This window comes from Cryptomeria japonica, chromosome 10 (genome assembly GCF_030272615.1).
Source record: "Cryptomeria japonica chromosome 10, Sugi_1.0, whole genome shotgun sequence".
Taxonomy (NCBI): Eukaryota; Viridiplantae; Streptophyta; class Pinopsida; order Cupressales; family Cupressaceae; genus Cryptomeria; species Cryptomeria japonica.
The window spans coordinates 235,996,473-236,013,190 of NC_081414.1; the positions used below are offsets into that span (position 1 = coordinate 235,996,473).

At 35.4% G+C, this 16,718-nt stretch overlaps 1 protein-coding gene across 1 annotated transcript in view; it reads left to right on the forward strand.

The window, feature by feature from the left end:
• LOC131054889 (mediator of RNA polymerase II transcription subunit 15a) overlaps positions 1 to 15,437 on the forward strand; it is a 200,523-nt gene extending 185,086 nt beyond the window's left edge. Inside the window, exons 9-10 of the mRNA XM_059212343.1 lie at positions 14,541 to 14,615; positions 14,750 to 15,437. Coding sequence (XP_059068326.1) covers positions 14,541 to 14,615; positions 14,750 to 15,250 — 576 coding nt within the window. The 3' untranslated portion in view covers positions 15,251 to 15,437. The remainder of the gene's footprint in view (positions 1 to 14,540; positions 14,616 to 14,749) is intronic.
• Positions 15,438 to 16,718: the final 1,281 nt, after the last annotated feature.

Below are 16,718 nucleotides of genomic sequence, written 5' to 3' on the forward strand. Positions count from 1 at the left end.
TGTGTTGTTGATGTTGCTGTCGCTGTTGCTGTTTGTGTTGCTGTTGATGTTGTTGTTTGTGTTGTTGTTGTTGTTGCTGTTGTTGTTGTTGTTGCTGTTGTTGTTGCTGTTGTTGCTGTTGTTGTTGTTGTTTGAACTTTTAGTGTTTCATGTTCAGAATAAATTCAAACACTATTAGCTTTCTTTTGAATTTTTTTTTTATTGATAAAGGTAGAGCCAAGATTTTTATATTAATAAAAAGTTCTTGCTGATTAGGATAATGGCTAAACCACCCAAATTGATTTAACCACCATGAGCAAATTGAAATGACTTCAGACTAGAAAGTTTTTGTCTTTACAAAACTTAATGATAGAAAAAAGCAAAGGAATGCATATCTCTCAGTTTTTAGAAGGAACCAACAACATGTTTAAGGCCCTAGAAGCACGACCCTGCCCCCTACTCCAGCCCCGTCCACCTACACGACCCCTACCATGGCCCGGTCCACCACTACCGCTGTTGTCACTAGCATTCGACATGTCTGTTTGAGATTCTCCACTTGGGAGGGGAGGGACATTTGTTTCTGTAGCTGGTAGGAAGCCATTAAGAGTGGCATATTCTTTGAAATATTTCTCCTTATTGAGGTCTTCAGACCGATCCGATAGGATCCTCCACTTCAAGAATTCTACTGCTGCTGCTACATTTTGTCTATGCTTTCTCTTAGCAGGCCCCTTGAGATCCAGTAGAAGGGGATAAAAATTGATAGTGTCTCCAAAATCGTGGGCAACTTTAATGTCAGCCGACCTCAAAACGCTAGAGCTAGGTAGGGCATAATATAGGGCCTTATCAAGCCCTCCTAGCACTTTGGGCTCAAACAATTCGGTAGCAAGGGCGGTAGTGAGAGGTTTTGAGAAGCCTGCATCAAGGACAGAGGCAACTAACCATGAAGAAATCTGCATATTATCCCTATAATATTCCTTCCTGTCTAAATGGCCCTACCCCAAAACCATTTTTGTAGCCAAAATAACCAAGGGATTAACCGTGTGGAGAATTTGCTTGATTCTCAAGTCAGTTATTTCCTTAAAACAACATTGTCGAACAGGGCTGGATAAGGAAATTGGAGTATCCACCCAAAAGCATGAAATGGGGTTTGTGAATAGCTTGACGATAATCTTGGAAGATTTAGCCAATGCCGAGTTTGGAAAGAAAAAACCTTGTTATCAACACAAAAAGAAGGCCAGCCAACTTAGAGAAGAATAGATTAAGAAAAAATAAGGACGGTGAGCTGAGGATAAATTGAAATGAATGAAGTGCCTTCATTAAAGAAAGCATTCATCCCGCTCAAGAAAAGTCTGTTGCCTTTAGTGATGAACTATTTGATAAGACATTCCAATCTTGCGATCAAATGAGTATTAATTATCTTATCCCTTAGGGATGCCTTGTCATCCTCAATTTGGGTTGGCCAACTTGACTTGGGATTAGCTTAAACGTCAATCAAGACTACAACATGAAGAGCATTAACTCATCCTTCCTCGCTTTTTGCCTTTCAAAGCAAGTGGAATAGACAGGGGCCTTAAATACAAGTGCCGTTGAGAGATGGAAATCCAAGAAACATACTAGCAGGTCTCAGAAAATCTCTAGGACGAAGACAGGTCATCATACCAATTTAATGAAAGTAAGCTAGCTGAATTGGGAGAAAATAGCTTGCAAAGGATCTGCCAAAGATAGAAATTACCATCTTGATGTGGAGATGAAGAATAGGACCGCCAACGAGTTTATCTATGACCCTTGTTTTTGAGTGGAAAGGATGACACAATCCTTGAAATTCTGCTTTGTTTTCTTGCATGGACAACCACACCTAAGGGAGCCATAAATGTAGCTTCACCTTAAAGGCCATCTTTGCCAACAATTAGAATTTACAAACGACTCTTATTGAATACGACCTACTTCCAAATAAAGACGAGTTCCACCTCAGCTACCAACTAGGCCGCTATACTTCTGTTTCATATGGTATGACTTAATGTTGAAAATTCAAATTCAAATTCCTAATGGGGAGAGGGCAAACATCAATTGTCAATTCTTCGACTAACCGAGACGTCAACTCTTCGACCAACCGAGATGTCCATATTTAGGAATGTCTTGTTGCCGTATAACTCAAAGCTAGTTTTTAACCAATTGGCCACTTTATTTCTATTAAATGGCATATATTACCGTGCAGATTTCAAATTCAAAATGTGGCTAGAGAAAGAACAGGGTTTACTTGTCAATTCAACAATCAGGTAGATGGCACCAATCTCTTCAATAAGCTGAAGGCAAGAATAGGTTAGGGTAGGCAACGATTGATTCTGCTAGCCGATCTGAATCCAATTAGTAAATTTTTGTTTATGATTGGTATCATTCGTCCACCATCTTAATCCAGACCCTTCAACTGCTAACTTGGAAAGTAAATCTGCCTCCGAATTGGATTCTCTATAAATATGCCTACATGAATAGTTATCAAACTCAACCAGTGTCAATAGAATCTTCTCCAATAAGGTTTTAGACGCCAGTTAGGAGTACTCTCAACTCTAATTGCATTAATCACTATGACTGAATCACCTTCAATTTCAATGTCCCTAATGCCTCTTGTGGAGCACTCAACAAGGCCCATAAGAAGGGCTTTGAATTCTGCCACATTATTAGTATCCAGGGGAATAGGAATAGCTAATTTGCCTTTAAAAGTTCCAATGTGATCCCTAATAATGTAGCCTATGCCAGATGGACCTAGATTGCCTTTTGATGCACCTTCAAAAGTGAGTTTTAACTAGCCTGCTTTTGGTGGAGACCAAACAACAATGCTTCTTTTCTTCGGCCTTCTTACGAGTAAATGGAGGAATTTTAATGCCATTCCATCTAAATCTGGTCTTGCCATCCCAGTCTGTAAATTCCCTGTTGGAATTGGGGTTAAATCTCAGTTTGCAATTAATATTCTCTACTATGGAGCTTTCAATAGAATTGATAACTGACTCTACCTTCTTGGCTTTATTGTCAAATATTCTCCTATTTCACTCTTTCCATAACTCCCATATGAGGCTTGAGGGATTGACTTCCCATAAAGGGCTGAGAAGATCATCTTTAGGTCTGATTGGCCATCCTTGGAAAAGGGAAATAAAGTTATTAGGGAGGGTAGTGCTCCATCCCAACTTAGCACAAAGCCACCTCCAACATCTGGTTGAGAAAGGGCAATTAAGAAGAAGGTGATCAACTAATTCCTCTTGTGCCTTACACAACGCATCTTGAAGGGCCTTCAAAGCCCATTTTCTTGAACCTTTTTGAGGTGAGAATTTTCTTTCTCGTGGCTAACCAAGCAAAGACTCCTGCTTTTGGAATGAGTCTGCTACTCCAGAAAAGTTTATGATGAATTCCAAATTCATTTTTCTCAAACTGATTAGCTACAAGATTATAGCCTTCCTTGGCCGTGTATTGACCTGATTTAGATGGGGTCCATATTAGAGAATCATGGCTATTTGTAAAGAACAATTGGGTATTTTTGATAGAGTGCAAGAGTTGATCAACTTCATTGGAAGGGAGAGGGAGCCTCTCAAAGCTACGCCACCCAAGGGGATCTTTCTCAGAAAAAAACAACATAGTCCTTGATGTATATTCCCCAATTAGGTTTGAGCCAATCTCTTGTGAATTGGATGGTAGCCCCCCCAAGAATCCTCCCAAAATAGACATGAAGAGCCATCATGAACATCCCAAGATATATAGTCAGCCACTAGGGGTCTGCATTTAATAATGAAATTTCATATCCTTGATCCTTTAGGCGGATTAATGACTCATGAAATTGCTTGGATTGCCATCCGCAATGTATTTTGCATACATAAGTTTTACCCATCTTCTTGTTGGGTCTTTAACCATCTTCCACGCAAGTAGCTCCTAAAGCTTGATTTTGTAGTTGTTGATTATGAATTCCCAAGCCACCTAAGGTCTTTGGTTTACAAATTTTATCCCAGGCTATTAGGGCAATTCTATGCCTCTCCTCAGAGCTTTGCCAAATTTGTTTTCTCATTTTCTGAATTAGGAAAGAGTTCATCCTTGCAGTCAGAGCAAGGTAAGAAAGAAGATAGATGAGAAGCACCGAGATAACCGCCTGTAGCCTAATCAATCTTCCCTCCTATGAAGGTCATTTTCCTTTCCAAGAATTAGTGCTATGCTCCATTTTCATCTTTAATGGGTCCCAAAGTTTTGAATTTCATAGGCCTTTGTCAATTGGGATTCCAAGATAGAAACAAGGAAGGCTCCCTTTCTTGTAGCTGAAGATCTTCAAAATTCTGATTTATGTTTTGGGAGGGGTAGAAAAAAAATAGATTTCAGACTTCTCTCTGTTAATAACCTGATGCAAAGCCTTACCATAGAAAAAAAAGTATGTTCTGGAGATGAGTCGCTTCTCTTGGATTGGCTTCTCCCAGCAATAGATTATCATCAACAAATTGTTGATGTGTAGTTGAGAAGTTTTTAGCTATTTTGATACCTTTTATTAAACCTCTGCTGTGCATGTCTTTAATTGCTCTGCCCAAAGCCTCTGCCATAATGATGAAAAGAAATGGAGATAGGGGATCCCCTTGTCTTATGCCTTTGGAAGATGGAAAGTATCCTTCTGGATTCCCATTTATAAGAATAGAAAACCTTGGTGTTGAAATGCATTCAAAAATCCAATTAATCCATCGATTGTTGAAGCCAAATGTCTGCATAACTTTGCAAAGGAATCTCTAGTCGACATTGTTATATGCCTTTGATATATCCAACTTATAATCATCCTAGCTTTGTTGATGTTTTGGAGTGTGTGGATTGCTTCTTGAGCAACAATCACCCAATCAAGGATTGATCTTCTTGGCACGAATCCAGTCTGCTCTTCTGAGATTATGCTATCCATAAGAGATTTAAGTCTGTTGGTGAGCGCCTTCGATAAAATTTTGTAGATTGTGTTGTAAAGGGATATTGGTCTGAAATCTCCCAACCTAACATCGTTCTCTTTTTGGGAATGAGAGCAATGTAAGTATTGTTGATTTCCTTGAGAATGCGTCTTGATTTCCTTGAAGATTCAGGTGCCTCTACTAGTTCCAACCCTACAATTGGCCAACATTTTTTGAAGAAGCTAGTAGGGAAGCCATCCGGACCAGGGGCTTTATCAGACGGGAGTTGGCTTAAGGCCGTTGATACTTCCTCCAAAGTGATGTTGTCATTTAGTTGCTGGTTTTGCTCATTTGAGATGACTTTAGGGATGATTGAAAGAAATTTGTCCTGTTCCCTAAGATCAGATCCTTCCTCATTATTAAGTAGGCTGAAATAAAACTGAGAAATTTTGACCGAATGATCTTAGGATCTTCTATTGTATGATTTCCTTGTATTTCTATTCTGTCAATTCTGTTTATAGACCTTCTTTGCTTTGTGACACTATGAAAGAATTTTGTATTCTTGTCCCCAGCTTGCAACCAACTTTCCCTAGACATTTGCTTCCAAAATAGCTCTTCTTTGGATAAAATATCTTCATATTCTACTAATAACTCCTCTCTTAAAAATTCTTTTTGAGACATGCCATCTTGAATGACTTTTTCATTCAACTCCTCCAATTGAGATTCTATATTTCTCTTGGATGCAAAGATGTTTTTAAAGTGCTCAACGTTCCATTCTAAAAGCTTCCTTTTGATATACTTCAGTTTAGAAACAAAGCAATATAATGGGGAGCCCTCAAAGGTGCCTTCTTTCCACCATTGGTCGATGAGGGACATAAAATTTGGGTCCTTCGTCCACATATTCTCAAATCTAAAAGGGGGTTTAAAAGAAGTAGATGAGCCCTGGAAACTTAATTGCAATGGGTAGTGATATGATCCTGAGCACGAGAGGACTTTGCATTCAAGAGAGTAAGGGAAGGAAGAGGAGTCACCCAGCCAAAAAAATCTGTCAATCTTTTTTGCGATATTATTGAACCCCAGCCTTCTATTATTCGAGGTAAAATGCTATCTCTGGACTCCACTTCAAGAAGCCCATTCCTATCAACCCAATCATTAAATTCTCGTTGGGATTTACCGAGTCTAAGAGTAGTTCCCCTCTTGTTTGTCAGACTTCTAAAAGCATTGAAGTTCCCTCCAATAAATAAATTCTCATTTTGAAATTGGGAAATAATTCCATCCAAGTCTGACAAAAAAGCCTGTTTCAATGTTGGAGACACAGGTCCATAGACATTGATCAAGAAGAAGGAAAAATTGGAAGATAGGATTTTAACAGCTGCCAATAGCCAATGTTTGTCTAAAGCTAGCCTCTCAACTTGTAAAATTGTTGGTTTCCATATTACGAGAAGGCCTCCAAACACACCTTTTGCTTGAACTGATTCCATTTTGCAATCTCTATATTGATTGCCAAGATATTGACCAAAGAGTTCTGCCTGTTGGGAATTAAAATTGGTTTCTTGTAGCATGATGATATTTGGATTAATCAAAAGAAGTCTTCTTTTGATTAAGCTTTTCTTGTTAGGGGCATTGAGGCCCCTAACCTTCCAAAATAAGATTTCCATTTTTGTTCAATAAGGGTAGTACCCTTCCTTACTTTCAGAATATATGTGATTTTGCGTTGACCATCATCCTCTCCCTCCAAAGATTTGTGCTCACTAAGTGATTTTCTTCCTCTCTTAGGGGAAGCAATGCCAAAGTCAGGTTTAGAATTGCCGTCAATAAGCTGCTTGATACCCAATTTAAGCTGCTTGATACCCAATTTTCTTTTTTCTTTCACCTCGGAATATAAGGCAGCCAGGGGTGTTTCCATGACTTTCTCATAAACTTCTTCCTCCATGTAGTTGCTCAACAAACTTTGAATGTTTGAAGCTATTCCCAAATCTGGAGATGCAAAGGGAATAACTGGAGATTCTTCCAAAGAATTAGGGACCTCCAAAGATAGATTTAGACGCCTTGGGTTGAGAGAGACACTCGTGGGCGAGGGGTTGAAAGACAGAGGAGGGAGTAAATTTGGGGGAGGTGTGCTTTTAGTAGCCTCAACCACCCCAGGCAATTGCAAGTTCTCTGTATTTAGTGAATGAACCTCATCTTCCGGAGCCCTATCCTCCTTGGACCCATTCATTTCTTGTAAAATTTCCTCCTTTAAATTTTCTGTCTCTGAGAGGAGGTCTGAGAGAGCTTGAACTTTAGTTTTCTTTTGATTCATAAGTCTTGCAGATGCTTCAACTTTGGCTTTCCCAACTCGTTTCCTTATTCTGGTGGGTTTTTTATATTTAGTTAGAAAGACCTTGCAATATCCCCTTTTAGAGGATTTCTTCTTATAGCTTTTTAACTTTTTATGATCACCCAATGATGAATTAGAACTAGGGGGGATTCAGGGTTAAGCTCATGAGGAGATTCATTTGATACTTCTATGGTGGGGTTGAGATCATCCTTTTCCAAGGAGGCATCTTTCCCATTGCTCTATTGCAAAATTGCCTCCTTAGCTTGAGAGGCATCCAAGATGAGCAAGCGGGACTCTTGAAAGAGTGGGCCTGATGCACCTTTCATATAAGTTCTCGAGATTATCTGATTCCTCAGTAAACATTTCCTTGGACATCTACCTATCAATCTTTTAACTTTCTGTTTCCATCTTCCAACTTCAGACACTATTTCAAGCTCACCATAGAAGCCTAGGTCTAAATCTATATCTACATAAATATTTGCAACATCCCCTTGGCTCCCATTGAGGAAGTCCTCTTCTATACCTAGAAGGGAGCCCAAAGCATCTCCAATTTTCAGGAGAGCTTCCACACACCAAAACTCAGAAGGAAGACCAACCAAGATGAGCCAAATTGGAGTCCTCCTAATTCTATATGAATGTGGATCAAATCCAGGTTTCCAGTCTATGAAATGAAAGGTGGATCCTAGATAAAAAATGGGGCTACCATGAAGTATGCTTCTTTTCAAACTAGAGTCTATGCATTCGATTAAGAGAATCGTTCTAAATTGAGCAGGTAGTGACCATACTAGGAAAGGATTGTTGCCACCATGCAATGATTTCTTTGCTGTCATTGCCAATACTACACCATTTAGCAAAGAACGCTTTCTCTTTAAGAAGACCAATGGAAGGTTGATGGCCTCTGATGGCATAACAAAAAATTCACTTCTCGGGTCCTTCCTACTCCATTCTTTTGATGAAGTCTTCGACCAGGCTGTCTTAGGGTATGAGAGAGAGACTCTTCTATCCAGCTCCTTGTTCTGTTTAGAATCCTTTTGACAACATATTTTCTTCAAGTTGTAACTGTGGGTGAGGAGCTCTGATAAAGGATGGATCCATTTTTCCTCGCCAAGACTTTAGTCGCGAGAAACCTTGCCATTTGGAATTCGTATTGGCCTTTCTGGACCCTACCGTGCCTGAGGGAAGAAATGTTGCTTTGAGCATTAAACCCTTTTGATTTTGAGCTAGCACATATTGCTTGAAATTCCAAAGAGGAATACTGTTTGCACCCGTCGCCACCTTAAGCCCAATCTGGGCTAGGGATTATCTGCATTGGGAGCCGCAATAGCTCCACCGCACCGTGAAAAGTTGTGGAAGGCCCACCCATCTGGTTGGAAATGGAGAAGAGCATTATTTTTCCTTTGTGGGTTCCTTCGCTGCATTCCATGAGGTATTTTGATTCCTTACTTTTGGCCTATGCTTGATATTTGCAAAGATCCGAAACCTGAGGCCAACTTAGAATGAGCAGAAGTGCCAAATGATGGACATGGATGATGAAAGGGGTTGAGACGTTCATTCCTTAGAGGATACGTTTGCCCAGACCACTGGTGATACGATCGCCCATGGGTTGCAGAAGCCATCGCCATTATTTCATATAGATTTTTAAAATATATAATATGCTAATTTACCTCCTTTTGAATACAAATGTATATATAGCATTCTTTTGAAATAAAATTTGATTTAAAACTCAAAATTTAAAATATTATTTGAAACTAATAGAAAATCTTAATAAGAAACAGTATTTATTTCTTTTCTAAATGACAAAAACAAATTTTTATTTTGCTTCCTAAGATATTACAAAGAAATAAAGACTATAATTTTTAAAATAAAACGAAATAAATTTAATAAATCAAACTTCCTTAATCATTTGCAGGAAAATCCACTTATGTGATAATGCTCTCTTTTGTTGAAGATCTTGAAATCTCTTTGAATTCTTCTTGGCTTTTCCTCTCGCTCTCTTACAAGATTGTTGACATTTTTTCAATTTCAAAATAAAATATCTTGCAAAATCTATATGAAATAGAAGAACTACAAAAATAAAATCTTCAAAACATTTCTCATAATCCCCTCCAAATGCATACAATACCCTCTCAATTTATAGATTTTGAAGATGTAAAATAATTTTACCATTAGTAAGAGTAATTTTTCAATTAGGGAGATTCTCCAATTAATAGTTGTAAGAGAATATGTCAAAAAAAAAATATTATAACTTCCTCCATTTATTAAATTTTGTCATAGTGCTTTCCTAACTTGCTTTTATTCCTCCCAAATTAGTTTTGTAACTTCAAAAAAAACAACCATGAGTGGACATATTCTTGTCATAAAATAAATTTGTAACTTCCATGTTATAAAATTTGCTAAATTTGTCTTTATTCCTCTTTTCTAAAAAAAAATAATATTGTCAACTCTCAAAAAACGATTTCAAATGAATGGGGTCATTCAAAATCATTATAATTATTAGATTTTTAAAGTATATTAAAATAAATTAATAATAATAATTGTTATAAAGCTAGATTATTGTAGTGAATAATTAAATGACAATATTTGGAATTTAAATATTAAATACTATTTGATGTATATCAATATTGAAATGAAAGAGGGAAAAAGAGTTGATTTTCGTAAATGGGGAGTTTAATTGAAAATATTTTTTATTAAGTAAATATTAAATTAGTTATAACTAGCATACTTATATTTTATAAATAAAATTTTATATTAAATTAGTTATAACTAGCATACTTATATTTTATAAATAATTTTTTTGTAGAAGACGGAGAGATGAAAATTAATCATTTGCTCTCAAAAGTGATTATTATTTTTGTTTTCAAAATAAACTTAAATTTTTATATTGTTGGGATTTATAAGCGTATTATATTAACATATTAAGAAATTATTGATAGATTTTCTAAGTTATCTTGGGATTTTTTTATATTTAAAAAAGAAATGTCTAGTTTAAATAGTTGTTTTTAAAATTTTTAATCTATAATTATTGTAAATAAAATGTTTTTTCTATTTTATCAGCTATTTAATTAAATAAAAATAAAAATATTTCATGACAAGCATTACACAACAATATTTCTATTAAAAAAATTAACTCAACTATTGTATTTTTTTAATAAATATAATTTTGTATAATTTTTCTTGAAATCATCCATTTGATAATACTTTTTGAAAATCATGATCTTATTTATTATTATTTTAATATATACAAAATATTTTAATAACTGTTATTCATAAGTTTATATTTTTTTGTTATTAAAAAAATACATATTTTCACTCTAATGTTTATATTATACAATTTTATTATTATTAGTAGTTATTTTATTAAGATTAGTTATAATGAATATTACATAAATATAATTTAAATTATGTAACATTAAACTAATAATTAATAATTAAGTTTACAATTAATTTTTTTATTAGAACTATAATTATATAAGTTTTTAAATTAAATTAAGATTATGTTTTTAAGAAAAATATATATTTTTACTATAATATTTATATTGTATTATTTTATTAAAGTGAGAGTTATAATTAATATTACATAAATATAATTAAAATATATTATAATTAAATAATAATAATAATTTTAAATTGTAGTAATTAAGAACTAAACAATTATTTTTATTACAATACTATGAAGGTAAGTACTCACCACTATGTGACACTTGTTAATTGTATTAACATTGCTAAATTATATTAACAATAAAACAGTGGCATGCGATTCTGTAAACAAACCTCATACTCATAATGTTTCTCAGCCTTAGTGACTGTCGATCTCTTTCTTTCCCTTCCTGTTTTCTTTATCCTATCCTTCTGTATTCTCCTCATCTTATTTTTCCATGAGTGTGTAATGCTGGAGGAAAGGGGGGGTCAATGGTATATCAAACCATTTGACTTGCTATGACTCTTTCAAGGGTACATAATTCCTTGGATAGATGTCCCTTGGGTCATGTCTTTCCAATATAAACGTATTAACCCTTAATACAGATCGGTGCTTGTGAATTACCATTTATGCATATTTATATTAAACAAGTATATTAAATATCAACATTAATAAACAAATATATTAATAATAAATTGTGGATAATTTTATTGTAAGACAATAATCTTTTAACAATAATAGGCTATGGGAATATATATATATATATATGAACATAATATAAGGGTCCTTACAAGTCAACCATGGTAGAGGTTTGTGGCAAATTACAATAGGGTGTCCGAAACATCCTTCCTTCTAAGCCCAAGGGTAGGGCACTCCTTGCACTCCCTTGGCCTCATGGGTCTATCAGTCACCAACATGAGGTGGTGTGCTTAGAAGAGGATCTCATAATTGTTTCCCCTCCTTGTACCCTTTCACTAACCTCTGCATGTTTGGTTGCAGCGATTTGACAATTGAATTGAGAGTCTAAATATTGCACCTTATTGCCTATATCAATTTATTAAAGATTATACATCCAATACATCATTATATTCACATTACAACCATACATCAAGTATACATATCACAAGAGAAATGAGAATACTACTGCCTGTAATAAATAGAAAACTCTGATATAATCTTATGGCCTGATTGCTACTATTAATATGCTCTTTGTATGCACTAGGGTCTGCACCAGTTAGCTCTTAGATCAATTTAACTATTAGCCCTGCAATTGATTCTTTAATGTATGCACAAGATTCTGAAATAACTCCTCATCAAATTTGTTCCAATGGTATGCTCTCTTACCCTGTGAATCTACTCTTAATTAGGAATTGTTTTTAAAAATGAATTGATGTCCAAATGAATTATAATAACCTTCCTTTTATACCCTTCAAGAGTGCCCTCTCACCAAAAGATGCAACCCTTCTAATCAGCTCAGCCAAAACTATCATTTAATTAATTTTATTTTTTCTCACGCAAGATGGGCACTAGAACCAAGGGGGATCACCTAGAAAATAATTTATTTAAATTCAGCCCCAACATTGAATTTGTTTAATTTTCTTTGCATGCTCTATTTGAACGCCTAGGTCAGGAAGGTCGACCCATAATTATTTAGCGATAATCTTTATTATTTGCCCACCTAAACTCTAGGTTGGCCCTAAACCTTCAAATGTTTATTTTATTTAGTGCTCAGATTTGTAGTTATAAAGCCCTAACCTTATGTGGGACATGATAGTTCACCCTTTCCAAAATTGCTTGTTGTCAAGCAATGTCAAATTTATTCAAATTCTTTCAATGTGGGGTCCCTAAACTAACCTTAGGAGATTGTTATCCTTAGATCCTCCCTAGGATATAATTAGTTCTGATGCACAACAATGATATTTATTCAGCTTGCAAATTTGAACCAAGATATGTTTTATCTTTACTCTAGGGTGGGGTGTCCCAATAATTCTCAACAATGTGAACTAAAGTTTGTTATTTTATGATCAGATTTAGAACAATGCAGAATAAGACAATTTACACAAGTTTGCACAGCATATACCATGGAAAAACCTTCCAACTTGAAGGTGAATAACTCAGCAACAAATTGTCTCTTATTATATTTATCAGAAAACAAATTGTCTTTACAATAGATTCGCTTCACTCCTTGAAGCTAGAAGCAAACACTTGATAACACACAGTCTGATCTGAATGTGCTGTTTGATGATCACAAGATAATCCACGGACTGCTGAAGAGGATATACAAATTGCTGATAAAGATATATGATCTGCCTTAGAAGTTCGATCTGCTGTGTATCTTATTCGGTCTGCTTGGTGTGTAATTCGAATTCCAAGGAGAAATCAATCGATCTCCCTTTATACCCGTACAAGGTCACTCTCCATGAAGAGTCGGCTCCCTTAGATTGAATCCATACAAAGCAAAGTATCCTTCCATCAAGGGTGGCGGACTTTCCCAAAAGTCGCCCCCCCTTAATAAATATATTTATTATATTTATTTTGCACACAATGAAGAAATCGCACATCTTAGATAATTATCGGGCAACATGAAATATGCAAGGCCGAAGGTCAATTGCATATTTGGTGGAATCAGTCCCCAAGGAGACTCCCGCATATATATACATCAACACTCCCTCTTAGCTAGGGGGGACTCCTTGTTGATATCTGTGTCATGGAATAACACTCACCATGGCACTCCCAGAAGGTGAAACATAATGCATCACAGAGGCACTCAACGTGAAAGATTTGAACTAGCTGCAGATTCACTCAACTTTTTCAATCTGCTCTTTGTATGCACTAGGGTCTGCTTGATCAATTTAACTATTAGACCTGCAATTGATTCTTTAATGTATGCACGAGAATCTGAAATAACGCATGAAATCTGCTCCAATAATCTGGTCTCTTTCTGCTGCGAATTTTTTCTTCCCCAACCAAGATGGGCACAACCAACGGGGGGTCAGCCAGAAAATAATTTATTTAAATTAATTTAAATCCCTTTTCAAAAGGCGGGTGCCAATGCTAGGAGAGGTTGGCCCCAACAATGAATTTGTTTAATTTTGTTTGCATACTCTATTTGAATGCCTAGGTCAGGGAGGTCAGCCCATAATTATTTAGTGATCATCTTTATTGTTCGCCCTTAAACACTAGGTCAGCCCCAAACTTTACGATGTTTATTTTATTTTGTGCTGGTATTCCTACTTACCTAACCTTAGGTGTGGTGTGGCAGTTACAGAAAAAGATCAGTTATGAGACACAGTCACGAAAAAAATAAATAGCTCTGATATCAATTGTGAAACTTCTTGATCACGCGATCAAGAAGTTTGTAATTTCATTTGAATAAATATAAAATGTTATCTGCTTTACAATTCTGTGTTTGTTTTTAATTTTTTTAATGTTGGCATGCTAATTTCCTCATACAGTTGATCGAATGCGTGTGGGGAAATTAACATGCCAACATGCCATTTCTTTATTGGAAAACAGTTTCCAATGCTTAGTGACGCCCTGTGAGAACTATGTTATTTCCCTTTACTTCACTTTAGCTGTAATTTGCCACAACCTTCCCTGATGATACGTGTGTGATTTCAAGTCTTTCAAACTAGCATCTGCTTGCTGTTATCATCTAAATTGTGTATTATTAGTTAAAGAAAACATTTACAGTTATCCTATTTGGTCTGTCATTTTTTATTTATGTTATCGTGCCTCCATAATATATGGTTTCAATGATACGTTTCCTTATATGATATCTATCACCTATTATTCAATAGTTTTTAATTGTCCATATTCTATTTTGTGCATATAATGATTCTTCTTCTAGCATTTTTCTCAGTAAAATAGGATCAGGACATCTTTTTCTAGCAATGATCTTGATACAAATGGTGATGCGTTTTTCATGCAGCTGCAAAGGCTGAAGGATATGTATTTTCCTGACCTAACAGAATTACTCCGGAGGCTTACTATAAAATCTAGTCAGGTAGATTTACCTTTTTTTATCCGCACTCACTTTTTGTGGGCTATAAATTTAAACAAAAGGGTCTGAAGGCATTAGCAAATGTTTAATTTTTAATTTTTTTTGGCATCAAAACTTAAAAAATGTTATTTTGGCAGCCTGTGGCAGCCGATCAGCTTGAAAAGTTAAAGCTATATAGAACCAAAGTTCTTCGTATGATGCAATATTGTCAAGTTCCAAAGATCAATATTCCACCTGGCTTCGCAGAAGACAAGATCGATGCTGTTGAGAAGCAAATTCAAAGTGTTCTAAGCTCATTTATGCTAGGAAATCCCGCCCCGCAACACGAACAGGGACATGAGCATTTCCCGCCTCAGTCCATTAACCATTTGCATTCTATGCAGCCAGAATCACAATCTCTAATACCTCAGTTGCAACAGATGAACTTACAGGATTCTGCAACATTAGTGCAACCAAACACTGTTCAGCATAGTTCCATGCCACGGTTGCAGCAATCTGGTGTGCAAACAACACTCCCAACTAGTCGAACTGCAATGCAACCTTGGCCTGGTCTAAATTCAACACAAGGAAGTGGTGTACGTGTCCTGCAGCAGACTTATTTCGAACAGGGTAGTAATAATAATATTAATGGTCTTTAGCAGACTGGAAACAATCCTTTACAACAAAATGATATAGCTTTGCAATTGAATTAAGTATGAGTTTACTGGGATTTATAAACCTGACTAGAAGAGTTACTTAGAATATAAAAGATAAGTGATAATGTTTTTTTTAAAATATTTTTTGTTTAAATAATTTTGATAATATAATGTGTTGCCATTAAGAATAGTTATTCTAAAATCATCAATTTTTTAAACTTGATCATGGCTAGTGATCTTGGATATGGATCACTCTAATAAAAACTAGTTTTAAATATAAGAAGAAAAAATAAAATATCATATTTTTTATCATTTTCAACACACATGAAACTAAATATATCTTGAATCAAGAAATTTATTTTAGAAAGTAACTTCTTTTTAACATAAAGTTTTCAATTTCCAAGTTTCCTTAAATTTGTTTTGCAAGTTTATGATATAAGAAAATTGAAAAGAGTTATATTCATAAGAGCAGACAAAAATAATAGGATGAGGGCTCCCCTCAATCCCTTTTTGATACCCTTGAATTAATCTATGACAAATAAAAAACATGCACTTTTAGAAATGGTATAGATCAATCATCTACTTCTTATATGCCAATAACCAATACTACCTATATGTCAATAACCAATACTAAAAAGTAGCATGGGGAGACAAATTATACAGTTCTTACTATTGCAATTGATTGCACTCAATTTTTATTTAACTAATTTTTTAGACAAAGTCTTAGGTAGATTAACATAATTTTTAGTATGTTTAAATTTTCTTCTCAAATTTATTTTACATATCCCATAAACAAATATTTAACAAATTAGTTAGAATCTATATTTAAATTCTTTTAAGTTTTATATTATATAAATAAATAAATAAATTAACAATAGTATTTTAGTTATCTTCATGAAATTTAATAATATAGTACTAATATTTATAATAATAAATGAGGATTCAGACATAATATACAACACTCCACCTCTAAAAAGGCAAAGAATTGGAAGAACTTACCCATGTGGGACCTGATTGCTGTTAATTTCGAGATCTCTCATGCGGGATTAGAAGTCTTCAAGTCTATATGGAAGGCTTGGAACCATGTCATACAATTCATCAGTAACAGGGGCATTGTTGATAATAAGGGATCTCTCAACTTGGGCATATCTATATGGTGGAATACTCTACATAATGGAAAGCAGCTGGCCAATCTTCAAGGATGCTCTGCCTTGAAGTGGCACAACTTAGGATTGGTTACTTTTGAACACATCTTGAAAGACGGTTCCCTCATCTCTTGGGATGCCCTTAGCTCCGAATTCAACCTCCCCATCTCCCAAGCCAGAACCTACAATGTCCTTAAGACTGCACTCGATCCCATCCTCTCCTCACTTGCCCCTTCTCCGCTCTCACCAATCTCCACCCTTTGTTGGGGAGATGGCTCTCCCCTCCCTCTAATGAAGGCCAAACTGATCAACTCTACCCTTTCTGA